Source organism: Pavona decussata, unplaced genomic scaffold, assembly GCF_977016875.1.
Source record: "Pavona decussata unplaced genomic scaffold, jaPavDecu1.1 SCAFFOLD_11, whole genome shotgun sequence".
Classification (NCBI taxonomy): Eukaryota; Metazoa; Cnidaria; class Anthozoa; order Scleractinia; family Agariciidae; genus Pavona; species Pavona decussata.
In genome coordinates, this window is record NW_028145434.1 from 2,402,169 (window position 1) to 2,416,545 (window position 14,377).

The 14,377-nt window shown below is 38.8% G+C and overlaps 1 protein-coding gene across 5 annotated transcripts in view; it reads right to left on the reverse strand.

Annotated features, from left to right (window-relative positions):
* The window catches only part of LOC146488171 (uncharacterized), a 286,546-nt gene extending 279,701 nt beyond the window's left edge, over positions 1 to 6,845 (reverse strand). For 3 of the 5 annotated variants that reach the window (XR_014867039.1, XR_014867036.1, XM_085122183.1), the window contains exons 1-2: positions 6,420 to 6,844; positions 1,398 to 1,581 (exon numbers count right to left, since the gene is read on the reverse strand). Coding sequence is in view for 3 of the 5 variants with exons in the window: in XM_085122183.1 (XP_084978309.1) it covers positions 1,398 to 1,581; positions 6,420 to 6,756 (521 nt within the window). In the remaining 2 variants the exon portion in view is untranslated. Of the gene's footprint in view, positions 1 to 1,397; positions 1,582 to 6,419 lie in introns of all 5 variants that reach the window. The other 2 variants (XM_085122193.1, XM_085122200.1) reach the window with 1 other exon arrangement.
* Positions 6,846 to 14,377: the final 7,532 nt, after the last annotated feature.

A 14,377-nucleotide genomic window follows, 5' to 3' on the forward strand; every position in this document is an offset into this window, starting at 1 on the left:
TAGTCATACATTCCTGGATAATATAACCTTGTCTTATACATTTATAATTTTAATACTCTCCAGTTTATGTCAACTAGTCATTTAGCTTACAAGTGCAAAAATAAATTTACATCTTGTTTACTGAAGGCTAATAGCCAAAACTACATGCAATCAGTATCTGTCTGGTGTGATTGTCATTAGTGGACCACAGCCCCAAGAAGGACAATAATTATTGTTTGGTGCATGTGTGGCCATTATTTAGCGACCATGATATTTTGACAGGTTTGCGTTAAAACTGCGCAACTCGGGCAATTTGCAAAAATTTGAAAATACAATTGATTGATTGATTGATTGATTGATTGATTGATTGATTGATTGATTGATTGATTGATTGATTGATTGATTGATTGATTGATTGATTGATTGATTGATTGATTGATTGATTGATTGATTGATTGATTGATTGATTGATTGATTGATTGATTGATTGATTTTTACAGCACAAAGATGTGTGGAAGTCAAGTTCCAATGCACTTGACTCCAAATAATGGCTCCTGGTGAGGTTGTCAAAGGAACACTAACAATGTCCATGACCCATACATGGTAATCAGAAGTGAAGTGTTCTCCTTGTTGACTAATGTCTCTTGCCAAGCCTTTAAGGTGGCCATCAACACAGTTTTCTAGTATACAGGTGTTTGTAAATGTTTTTTACAAACCACATACTTCTGGGTGCCTGAAATTAGCATGGTGCAAGACTAACAAAGAAGGAATGTATTTTTATATTTGTTGTTGAGATAGGTGCTGTTGTGAGTTGCCATGGCAATGCAGCAAGTATAAACCGTCCACAAATAATAGGTTTCCTTTATTTTTTAGAAAAATGCACTCGTTATATATTAATAAGATTTTTCCATTTTCTTGTCTCCAGAAAAACTCGCAAAATACTGACATGATGATACTGCTTCCATATAATTTTGAGAGAGAGACCTCCTGTAAATATTTGTTTTACAATTAAATGTTTTGTGAAGATAGACAAGTTATGTTTTTAGAGAATTACTGTTCTAACGAGCAATTCCTACAGTAAGGAAACAGCTCATGTCCACTAAAACAACCAGACACAATTTTTTGGTCAAATTTGCATGCATGGCTTTTAATTGACCTTTCACAGCAAAGATGAAAAGCAAGCAAAAAGGCTTATAAATGGCTCTTTCAATTGTTAACTTACTTTCTTTGGGTTCACAATCCAGAAACCTTATACCTTATGACACACAATCACACCAGACAGCCTACTACGAATGCTAGCTTCAAATCATTTACTACAAGTTATTGTATAAAACTATAGATTTAAGAGCAAAACTTTGGGCAAATCATCTGGAATGTTCATGCAGTGTTGCAGAATAGAACAAGGTGTATAGATCTACCTTAGTTCAAGCAGTGCATCAAGGCTATCATCCCCTGAGATGTGAAGTGTCCTCATTTTACAGCTCTGGGCCACAGCTATGTTCTGTTGGTCATCATCCAGGAGAATAACTTCGTTGCTTTTAATCTTGATTTTACGTTCTTTCTCAATTTGTTTGAGCACAGACTCAATGTGTTGCTGCTTTCCTGTAGCAAACAAAGATAAACAGTATAGCTAATGATTAGAGTTTATTTTTTGGTAAGACTGCTATTTTTTAAAGTGAAGGTGTAGGTCCCATCTGGGCTATAGATCTGAGGCCTATGTGTACATTGTACACAACAATACGTAAGTTAACCAGTTCTTGGAACATGAGGGACTAACGTAAGAAAAAGTCACACACAAGCTACAAGTGACTCATACAGCCAGAGTTGTACTAAGTTTCTGTACCAAAATCCACCTAAAACTATTCTCGGTTTTCACTGTCACACCATTGAAAAAAAAAATCGAAACCATTCCATGAATGAAGTCAAGAAATTGACATGGTATAGAGGATAAATAAATAAGGCATCTGTCCAAGTGTCAGGTCTGTGCGGCATTCCGTACTCGAGTTATTTGACAAAATGTTCCACATAAATTTATAGAGCTTAGTATGGAGACGCCATGTTTGTGTCCCTCTGAGGGGCACAAACATGGCGGCCGGAAATACGAAGAAACATCTGGAGTTCACTTTTGCCAGAAAAGAGGTTTGTTTGCCCTTGTGAATTTTCAAATGTTTAGATTAATAATTCTCCTCAAACTTAAATTGTTTAGAATGCTGAAAATCATCCGAAGAATCATTTTTACGATACGGAAAAGCTCTGTCACAGCCGTCCTCCTTATGCCACGCACGATGGAAACTCGGAAATTGAAACTGTTCTATTTTCAAAAGGAAGCACGACATCGAGCTAAGAAATTGTGAACAGACATATCTTTAGGTAATCTTTCCTTGAATGAAGGTAAAAATTTGGTAGGCCTCCCAGTTTTGAATTCTAGAATTTGGTGACGTCACGTGAAAACCGAGAATTGAGGTACCTTCCACTGCAATTAGCATTGTACATGTAGTCCATCACAGCATCAGGCACCCTTAGCAGTATGTTCTCCATACCCATTTATAGATCAATCAATCAATGAAGAGCAAAAATTATTGTAGAAGGAGACAAAATTACTGCAGAGGCTAGCTGTACCACAAACCACCATCCTTCAGGTGTGATGTCCAACACGTCTTAACCATCCTACAACCATGCAAAGCAGAAGTACACAAGAGTATCATTACTTCCCCTCCCCCCCCCCCCCCCCCACCCACCCCAAAGTGAGTCTGGATGGCTAATGCTCCAAACTATCATATCCCAATTAAGTTAAGGAGGCGGCGTGGCTTAGTTGTTAGGGCACCGAACTGTTAATCTGGAGGCCCCTGGTCCGAGTCCCACTCTGGCCACTTGCACTTGTTTCATGGTAGCCCTGTTTTCAAATCCGAGGCCATGCTTTGTAAATAGCCAACTGGTTTGCCTCCCACCAGTTGGGATTTTTAACATAATTATGTTATGTTCAGTTTGTATATTTATAATTTTCACTGATTTACAGTGTCTCCAATTAGCACTACAGTGCTATTAATTACATGTAAAATTAAGGTAGGTACAAAAAAAGAGTACCAACAGAACAAAAACAGAATATAACAGAGAGTCTGACTTCTGTACAACAACAACTTATGGAATTAACCATAAGCCATTAAGTGCAGCTGCAACTTGCTGTTTCAATGCCAACTCTCTAAAATGGTTAGTCCTGTCAATAAGAAATGAATTTGCATATGCCTAGTTTACATAAAAAAATCAGCCAAAGATTATTTAATTTTTGGAGAATTTTTTCTTCGTAATTTAAATGTTTGAACAACAATTTTTGGGACTGCCAATTTGTGCAGAAAATTCCAAAGATGGCCAGAGGGCCATTAAAATGTTTTTTTTGAACTCTTCAGTCTAACAAAGTCAAAGCTTGCAAACATTTTTTTAGGAAGTTATCCAAAGGTGTTTAACCATGTCAAGTTCAACTTCAACCATTTCAATTTACTAACAATTTTTATTCTTCATTTATGAACACAACAGAACTAGGCAAGTGTAAAAAGTTGATCAGTAGCACAGCATAACATAATGTCCTTGATCTCCATGTTTCTCATTGGTCTGAAGTATTCTTGAACGCACATGATAATATGTCGGTGTCACATGAGGATGAGCACTTCCTCAGATAATTTCCCTATTTGAGAATGTTTTAATGTTAATATCATGGGTGACAAATAACTCCTTAATTTTGGTGTGAAATTTCAGCATTAATTTATAATTTCACCTGTGAAATTACAAAATTAATATTGCTATAACAATGTTTCCTTTATCTCAGTGCCAAGATGGCGTCCAGGTTAATAAAGATGTTATGAATGAAAGAAGTTAGTCGGCATTAAAGGACACTGCAGAAAACCTAAATACGCGAAAGAGCGCAATTAAATGGGTGAGGATTTTTGAGAACTGGTGTGATGAAAATGGCCTTGAGAAAAACCCTGAGACGGTTTGTCCTGAGCAGTTGGATAAAGTACTTAAGCGGTTTTTGCCCGTGTGTAAACAAGATGGAACCGACCACAATAATTATTGTGTACGTAATTTGTCACCCATGATCTTAAAAGGTAATCAAATGGTATACTCGTGAAATTAGAAAATAATTTCACTTGCGTTTTGCCAAAATTCTAATAATTTTTAGAATTTTGACAAAACGCAAGTGAAATTATTTCCTAATTTCACTCATCAACATTTGATTACATATACAAATTTCCCCTAAGATAAAAAGCATATACACATGTAGTCAAATGTGTTATCTATGCAACCAAGCAAGCTACCTATAAAAGGGAAAGACATGTATAGCATAGCTACTCGAAGTAGGCTTTGGGCTAATGGTGATAGATTTAAGACTGAACCCAACTGTAGAAGACTTCAGCTTCACACACAACTTGTATATTGGCCAGTCAGGATACATAAACATGTTTAAAGCTGATAGGAATGTTTAGAATAGATGTAAAATCATCACGGTAACCGAATAAAGTACTGGTCTAACAGGCACCCAATGAAAATATTCTGACATTCCCATGGCTGATGCTTTACAGCCTTTTAGAAGGACACCTGGAAACAAAAAAGGAAGAGAAAAAACTGTATATTTGATTTCTTAAAATTCTTAAGCTGAATATATTTTAGTCAAAATATTTGGGAAGAATTCTAATAGCCTCCAAATGTCTTAGAGCTCCACTGTTGGCTTTCCAAGAAGTACCGGTAATATAAGCTGACTTTCATCTAAAAACAAAATATCAATTTTTTTTTTCAGTTTGCAAGGTTTCAGGTGACATTTAACCAAAGAAAACTCTAGAGGGTTTCCCACATTTAATTTTGAGTTTCTGTAAGTGACAGTCAAGGCCATCTTTATTAAACCAAATCACTGGGAGTCCTACACGTAACTTTCACAAACAGAAGCTAGCGGGTAGACAATGCCCAACAGCAGTGAAGCTTTGTGTGAGATGAGAAAGGAAAGACAGAATGGAATGGATAAAACAAACAAAAATGCCCCCTATTAAATGTCAACAGTAATAGGATTAAATATAGTGAGGCTGCAGTTTCTACCATCACAATATTAACTTTAAAGCTACATGTAAATCATGGAAGTTTTTCATGCCATGAATTATTTTGCTTGAATAAAGAAGATAGTACAATGTACATCATCACAATGCAGTTAGTCAATCCACAGTTTTATCTTTATAAATGTCAGATATCAAAGGCAGTTAACTCACCCCACCCCCTAACTCACCCCCCCCCCCCCCTATTCCAAGCACATGTAGAATAACAGCCAGCCAGTAAATACAGCCACCTCTTATCACTCGCTGCCTCTCAGGACATCCGTGAATGAAAGTTTCCTTGTGATAGAGGACAATGCTCAAGACATGGATCACAATGTTCAAAGTGGATGATGATTAGGAGTGCATGGACAAATGGCTTTAATTATTTTAAAATAATATTTATTAATTGACGTCAGGGAAATTTGTAGATCTATACAGCTGTACTCAAAATGAAAACCACAGTCAGCAATGTTCACTATAATATATTGCGTGAAACAATGCCTAAGGAACACAAATGGCAATATCTAGCATATATAGCTACATGTATTATTATCAGGAACTTAAAACATCCAGTCTTTGAACAATTAAAGCTGTCGTCAGGTTTCTGTTTTGTTTATCAACACCCCAAATCATAGTCAAGCATAAAATATTCCTACCCTAATAATAAGCCCCTCTGCCTGCCCCCCCCCCCCCCCAAAAAAAAACAGGCCTCCCCCAGTGCTGTAACATTATTTTAGTGTGAGGTTGGGCGGTGGACAAAGGCAGGAATTTGAGGCAGTTGTCTGCATCGGATGGCTCTTTTTAGCGCCCTTTCTAACAAATTTCCAAAAGTATTTAGTGGCTCTTTTTGCCATCCACAAATGTCCTGCAGTGGGGTATTTAAACAAAAAATCTCAGCTAGGTTTTAATGTCCTTCGTTTGCCTGGCATTCCCCAGTTGTGACTTGTGGTGATACATACATGTGGGTGCATGTCAGTGTCCACAAAAAGTAATTTGAATTAATATATGCACTGCAATTATACATGTCAACGAAGGGTTTAAAATTAAAAACTTTACGTAGTTGGATCTTATTTTAGTCAGAACTCAATGCAACAACGTTTTAACCTCTGCGGCAAGTGGATGACATGTCTGGCAGGCCCCTTTTGAAATACTGAAAGATTAAAACGAAAGCTATCGAACAGAGCATTCGTGAGGTGCTAGTAATCTTACGTTGTATTAAAACACTTGGTAATCAATACGAAAGCATTTTTCTTTCTTTTATCTGAGGCTCAGTCGCTCTTTAAAAATAGCAGTAATTGTTGTACGACTTAAAAGTACTCAAGTTTAAGCTCAATTTTAATTTTCAAGACCATAAATTAAGCTTACCCTCTTTCGTGACTCCTTTGATTTCTTTCCATTTTCCGTCTGTGCCTCTAATGTGAATGCGGCCTGTGTTGCTCTCAGGCAAAGTTTCCTCTAACACCTCGCGGACAAGAGATACCTGCGGCGATTGAGTGACCACAGCAATGTGAAGATCATTGCATTTCAGCGCAGCTGTCAAAAACTGTTTAAAAGTTGGCCGAACACGAGAGGCCAAGGACTTTGCGGTGAACTGCCAACTGCCTCGAGTGTGGACATTAACGATTGTGAGATCGAAATCTATTGCCACTAACTTGATACTCAGTGACATGAGTTTTTGTACCATGCTGGCGTATTTTTCCATCTTTCTCTGTTCCAAGTGTTGTTTGTATAGGAGTCTTTCCCGTACAGAATAAAATGCAGCAAAAGATCATTGATATAATCAACCTCGAATTGTCCTTTTCATTACCTTCCTTGTGTTGTGTGCTTTGCATTTCGGGAAGGTCTTGCACATAGGTGCCGATCCGAACTGGTACATTTATCCATAATTAAATATTTAGTGTACGAAAACCCTTAAAGGTGGATTTCCACTGTCGCGTAAATTTTACGTGCGCATCATGTACATTGGGCTGGCTTTACGTACGTAAACAAAATAAGAAGCGACGTATGAACGACCATGAACGGCTTGCGTAAACGTAAAAAGTTGAACGCTGTTCAACTTTTTACGTTTACGCACGCGGCTCATACATCCCTTCTTATTTTATTTACGTACGTAAAGCCAGCTAAATTTACGTCTGTACGCACGTAAAATTTACGCGACAGTGGAAATCCACCTTAACACACAGAACTCCAAAAACCTCAAACCTAGCATTCACAATGTTGCTAAAAAAACAATGGCTCTATGTGGGCTGTGTTAGGTTCGGAACAAGGAAGGTGTTGTGCCATGGGGGGAGGGGGGGGAGGGGGGTACTAAAAAAATTTAATACGAGGAGGCTTCGCATACTCTTTTAAATACCATTTTTGGCAGAAAAGGTACCCCTTTCGTATACCTTCCATTGACAAATGGTACGCCTTTCGTATACCTTCCATTGGAAAATAATGAAAGGCCCTTTTAAGAGAGAATGTCTGTGAAGACCGCGTGATATCAGTAAAAGGTGGCACATGCTTCAAAAATTCAAAATCTTCATATTTCGCTCAGAGATACCCTATGATAAGCCAACAAACGTGATATATTTTTTTTGTTCAAAGCTGGCTGTATTTTCAAGAAAATTCTCAAAAACTGTAACGGGCGCTGACCGTCATAAAATGGCGGAAATTAGTGCGTCGAGTAACAACACAAGAACTTCGCTCGTGTAAAGCGCAAAAGGAAGCACGGTTTTTTCAAATTGGTTTATTTGTGTAAAAGACATTGGCAAATGATTCAAGTCTAAAACCAGGATTGTTTTCCTAACTGGGAATGCACGGCAAGAGTTTAAAAATCACCAATATTTCATTGTTTAAAAATCTCATTTTGGAGCAGTTTTTCAATAAACGTTTTTCCCATGCGGTATAACTCAGAAATGCTTGAAATTAAGGCTGTGATTAGTGGAAATAGTCTTCTTTTCAAGGATATAAAGATTAGTCTGGGGCTCTTAACTTCTGCACGGAAAAAACACGCTCTATGTCGAGAAAAATCACAAACTTCACTTGTCAACAAACACAAATAATCGAATTAGAGTCTGTTATCGAAGCCAATATTCCAAGCAAATCTTAGTGTTTAGCACCGTATTTGATTTGAAAGTCAACATTACAAGTTTACCTTGCAAAACTTGTGGCTGTAGATTGCTTTTCATCGCCACTCTCCCTTCAAAATTGTTATCTTCCTTTTGACCATGTTTACCAAAGCACAAGTAATCAACAACCATACGTATGACTCCTGCATGAAACATTACAGTTCCTGACAGATCCAACCATATTAGAGTCTCCACACAGCTATAGCAAATAAGGTAACTCAATTGTACGATTAACAACGATGATGCGATTATCTATAGTCGCAGAAGAAGAAATTTTGCAGCCCGAAGACGCACACACTATAGAATGAGACGATCATGTTTGTCACGCAATGAGACGACACCCAACAAAATTAACAACTAGATTATATTTTTTCCGCGGCAGTTTGTCTGCGTCCGACTTCAAGCTTAAAATCCCCTAGCTGACATGGTACTAAATCTGTTACCAGCTTTTTATCTTTTAGGATGGGATTTTTTAGTACAAATGTTTTACAAGCAGATGCTTTGTACATCGTGCACGTGCAGTGCACAGAATGGTACCACTGGGGGGCTGGTGTCAAATGGGCACACCATGTCCAGCTTAATAGCCCGGCCTTGCCTGACTTTATCGACGAGACTAAAACAACAAAAGAGAACCGCATTTAAAGGGAATTACAATTACTTCTTTACGATAAGAAAGTTCGCGCTTTATGTAAGCTACGCTCAAATAAATCAACCATTTATTAAAATCATCTTTTACATTATTCAGATGTACACTACCCGCGTTTAGCGAAAGCTATTCAAGGCGGGTAGTGTAACACGGGCCGGTGGGGTAAGTGTCGCCTGAAGGTTAGCCTAACAGTGGTATAAATGCCACCAATGCTCTTAGCACTCAGCTTGTAAGGCCAATGAAGAACATACTTAAAGCAAAAAGCAGATAAGAGCCCGGAAAACGAATCTTATTGCTAGCAGATGCAGCCTAGACAAAGTGACTGAATCTTTTTCATGTAAGGCTGTTTGCGATGAACTGATGTGTCAGTGACATGCTAAAAGACAAACAAATGTCCTTTAGAAGGACAACATTTTCAATGCCCTTTGTAACATCAGCTAGGCTTAGCTTGAGCTACACAGTTCCATATGGCCGATGAATCCGGATTAATTGCAATTTACAGTCACGGCATATTCCTACCCAAAGCAACGATAATTATTAGGATAACTGTGCTCCTGAAAATAAAAAAACAAAACAAAAAGTTTCTAGAATAATATTAAGCACCGCAGGGTTCTAACCACGGCCGCACCCATACTCATGGTCAGAAATATTTAGAGAAGAAGGTTAGACCCTCAAATGGTTCGGATGGCCACGTTGAAATTTTTATGGCGGCCCCTGTAATGAGCCCTGGATATGACCACTCTCAGTACCAGCCATTAGTCTGAAGGGCTTCTGAGGGAATATAATGAGACTACAAAATTGTGTAACTGTCAGAGTTCAGTTTATTTGAGAGAACTTAACGGAGTTCTTCACAGATTAATAGCTACGGCTATAAAAAGTATCAATAATAATAATAATAATAATAATAATAATAATAGTAATAATAATAATAATAAAAGCATAAGCGTTGCATTTATAGTTGGGTTTCCAGGAAAATAAGCATGTTGGTTTCATTTACGGAAAAAAATTTAAGTTCGTGATAAACATAATTAAATTATCGCACACCAAAAACAGGCTAGTTATTAAAAATGCGAGCTTCTTGTTGCAAGTATATGTTAATTTTTTTCCGACTTACGGCTTTTCGCTCAGTTTGAAAATAAGACACAACTTTTAAATTTCATATTGACCTTCCCCTAGCATGAATTAGCAAAACTACGTTGCCTTACGGGAAAATTTGTACCTGTTGGCTCTGGTACGTCTTAGATAGTCTCCGAAAGCGCCTTGTTAATACCGCGGTCAGCCTTGCGCGATTTCCCTTTGGCGTAGCTCGATAAGGTATCGTTGGGAACCTCTCCACCGCCCAATGCCCAAAGAGGAGGGATGAACTGGACAGATGGTCATGCCCGAAATGTCACAAGGTGCAGTGAAAATTGAAGCCCGTGCAAAATTAAGTTGATCTCCGACTCAACATCACTTACGCCGACAGACTGTGTGTGTGCTGAGACGCTTTTTCCACATGAAAGCAACGGGAGGATAAAGGCACTTTTTTCTTTTGCTCGTCTTCGTTTATCTTGGGAGCACTGTTCCCCAGCTAACCTCTGAAAAGAGCAATTGATATCCATTTCATGTGTTATCCGGAAAGACAACGTGGCTGCGCGATCATCTGTTTGTTTAAAAATTTTGAATGACGCGATGGTCATTATATCATTAGGATTGGTTCACCTTATTAAATTTGGTTTTCTTTAGTGTTGAGCACTCCCGCTTTTCCCTTCCCATTATTTTATTACTACTTTCCTTCTTCTAAATTTTACATTTGTTTATTTCCTTCATTTCTTCCTTTGTTTGCTTACAAGTTCGTTTTCTTTCTTTCTTTTTTTCTTTCTATCGTTCGGGCTGCTTGTCTGTCGGTCGGTGGTTCTTTCTTCCTTAACCTATCTCGTTCTTTTTGGCGTTTTTTCCATTTGTTTTAAGAATTTTAGATCACCGAGTGTCTTTTTTAACAAACCAAAATTTTTTCCTTATCAGCAAAACTTGTGTAACACCTGAAGGAATATTGGTAACCAAGCCTTCCTTGCAAAGAGTGTGATATGTCATTGCGTGACATACAAATGATATGCATGGATTGAAGAAGTCAAAACGACAGTGTCGCTCAGTAATCGAAAATCTCGCTCATTGGTCATTTTTTTTACCATGAAACAAGCTCAGTTGTACGTTAGAGAAAGATAGCAGATATGGTGTATTTGAAACTGCGAAGAATAGCGCCGATGTTTGTACAAGAGCCACCCAGGTATCGTTCAGATAGTTGTTGATTTCGTAAAGTCGCTGTCAGAGGGAAGATGGTAATTTTGAAGAGAAAGTAGGAATGAAAACCAATCTACAGCCACTGTTTTAGCAAGGTAAACTTGTAATGTTGACCTTCTAATCAAATAGGTGCTAAGCACTAAGATTTGCTTGGAATATTGGCTTCGATAACAGAGACTAATTCGATTATTTGTGTTTGTTGACAAGTGGAGTTTGTGATTTTCTCGTCATAGAGCATGGTTTTTTCGTGCAGAAGTTAAAAGCCCCAGACTAATTTTTATATCCTTGAAAAGAAGACTATTTCCACTAATAACAGCCTTAATCTCAAGCGTTTCTGAGTTATACCGCATGGGAAAAATGTTTATTGAAAAACTGCTCCAAGATGAGATTTTTAAACAATGAAATATTGGTGATTTTCAAACTCGTGCCGTGCATTCCCAGTTAAGTAAAAAATCCTGGTTTTAGACTTGAATCATTTGCCAATGACTCTTACACAAATATACCAATTTGAAAAAAACCGTGCTTCCTTTTGCGCTTTACACGAGCGAAGTTCTTGTGTTGTTACTCGACGCACTAATTTCCGCCATTTTGTGACGGTCGGCGCCCGTTACAGTTATTGGTAATTTTCTGGAAAACAAAAGCAGAGCTGAACATAAGAAATACACCACGTTTATTAACTCATCATAGAGTATGTCTGAGCAAAATATGAGGGTAGTCAATTTTTGAACCCTGTGCCATCACTCACTCGGTCATGAAAAAAAAGCGCTCTTAAATACCTAAATGACAGATTTCCCTACCCTTTCATATACTTCGACTCGTGAAATCCCTGCCCTTTCATTTACCTGAAGTGTGAAAATGGTACCCCTTTCGGGCGGAGCCTTCCCGTATAGGCCATTATAGGGAGTACCCCCCGGGGGTATTGTGGTAAAATGTATACATACCACCATCTTTTTCCGTACGGTAGATTCAGTTTCTCTGGGCTTCGAGCGGAACGTGCATTACATTTTTTACTGACGGGACCACTCTTAAATAAAAATCCCTTTTGTGTCTGAACCCAATCTCGTACCTAGAGTCCTCAGGCTTTTGGGTCCGCGGGTGGGCGCCAGGAGAGACTCTAGGGAATTTAAAAAAATTATATTTTTTGATCGGCTGCCTGTAACGGTTTGCATTGTTTTACAGCAGAAATCCTGCGGTATTAAAATTCCAGTTCCCCAGAGTCTCTCCTGGCGACAAACCGCTGGTCAAAGAGCCTAAGAGCTTTGGGTACGAGATTGTGTCTAACCTGAAACGTTTCTCTTGCGAATAACGGAATTACGAACGTTAGCATCTCTCTCCAGTCTTCCTTTCCATTCGTTCTTGGCCTAACACTTTCCTTTCAAAAACCGCGCCGTTAGTACGAACAACAACGCAAGAAACACGCACTACTGTGCTATCCTTCGTAGTAAACGAGGAAAAGGGGGGTGGGGAGTGAGAAAAATTGACAACAAAATGGAGGGGGGGTTCTCGCTCCTCTCCTCTCTCCTTCCCCGTCCCCGATTACGCCTGCTACGCGGGCTACTGTTGTGCAGTCCAGGATCGGAAATGAGTTAAACTACCAGATTAACCTTTTTTTAATTGCCTTAGCACCCACGAGTCTCCTGTAGCTCAGTGGTAGAGCATACGAACTAGTAATCGGAATGTCTTAGGTTCGACTCCTGATAGGAGCACTCGGATTTTTTTCCGAGCATGCCTGTGTCACTTACTGAATAATACATCATTCAGATTTGCCTTGTTTTGAAAACCTAAGTTTTAAACATTTGTGACCTAGCACGCTCCCCAACTTCTTACAAAAGCTCAAGCCCGTAGACAACCTCTTGTTTAACGGACTTTTAAAATGTGGGGAGCCACCCGACGCAGTGGATTAAGCCGTAGCACTATTTCGTTTGTTCCCGGGACATAAATATAGATGCTCGTACCAGACATCTCTCAAAGTGAAAGAAAATAAGAACACAATTTAAACCGAAGGCTAGCCAGTGCATTAAATCTGCCCTGACTAGCCCGGTGAAGAAGTAGGATAGGTTTGGGAAAATGGGAAAATGCAATCGCTCGCTACAGGCATGCACAGAACTGAAAAATTGAAAACTTAGGTTTTCAAAACAAGCCAAATCTGAATGATGCATTATTCAGTAAGTGACACAGGCATGCTCGGAAATAAGACCAAGTGCTCCTATCAGGAGTCGAACCTAAGACCTTCCGTTCACTAATTCGGATGCTCCACCCGACTAAGCTACAGTAGTCTCGTGGGAGCTAAGGCTATTAAAAAAAGGCAAATCTGGTAGTTTCAGGCTTTCTTTTCGCAACTGCTTAAGTGTCATACTAACTGCGAGAATCTTTCTTCTATTTGATCTTTTATCCGCAGTTCAAAATATATGTTTCATATATTTACTTTCATTAATTCGTCTCTCACGGGTATATTGCGGACTCACAATATGACCAGCTCCCAGTTGGCTGCTTGATAGCTCAGTTGGTAGAGCACTGCACCGGCATCGCAGAGGTCATGGGTTCGAATCCCGTTCAAGCCTGAATTTTTTTCAGGCTTTCTTTTCGCAACTGCTTAAGTCGTGTACTAACTGGGAGGATGTTTCTTCAACTATTTGAAGTTTCTATAATTGTTGCATCGTATTAAGCTCAGTGTTCACAACTTTTTACAGGAAAAGAACGAAAAAAGCTGTAAGCAAAACAGTTTTGCAAACTGCTTTCTCCGATTAACAAGGACAACAACCGAATGGTAGCCGGGGAAAAAAGGCGCCAAAATATTGTAAATGTGGAAATGTACGCCTAACGTTTTCATAATTATTTTCATATACGTTTTCGCTACTCGAAAGTAGACAATATCCGACAGTATTCTCAGTCTCTACATCTTTCAGTTCTATTGCCCCTTTGCTACCATAAGTGTTAGCGTGGTTTGAAGAGCGCTATTCAGCCTTGATTTCGCTTGTTCACTGGTCTACTTGTCAGAGAGGTAGCTGAATGCGATGTAAAAGATTTTGTGTGCTGTGTGTGGACAATAGGCAAATTCCTAATTCCCTCTTCTATACTCCTATGGCCAATTTCGAAAAAGAAAGCTTGCAAGGAGGGAAACCGCACAGGGATCTTAGTGTCTGGAATCAGTTAAACTAAGAGGTTGGAGGTTCCTGAAAACTAGTTGCAGACTATATATATATATATATAATCAAACATGTGATTGTTTCCATTGTTCTGGTCCAAATGTTGGAGCTGGAGAGTGGGGGAGATCATCCTAGTCCCAT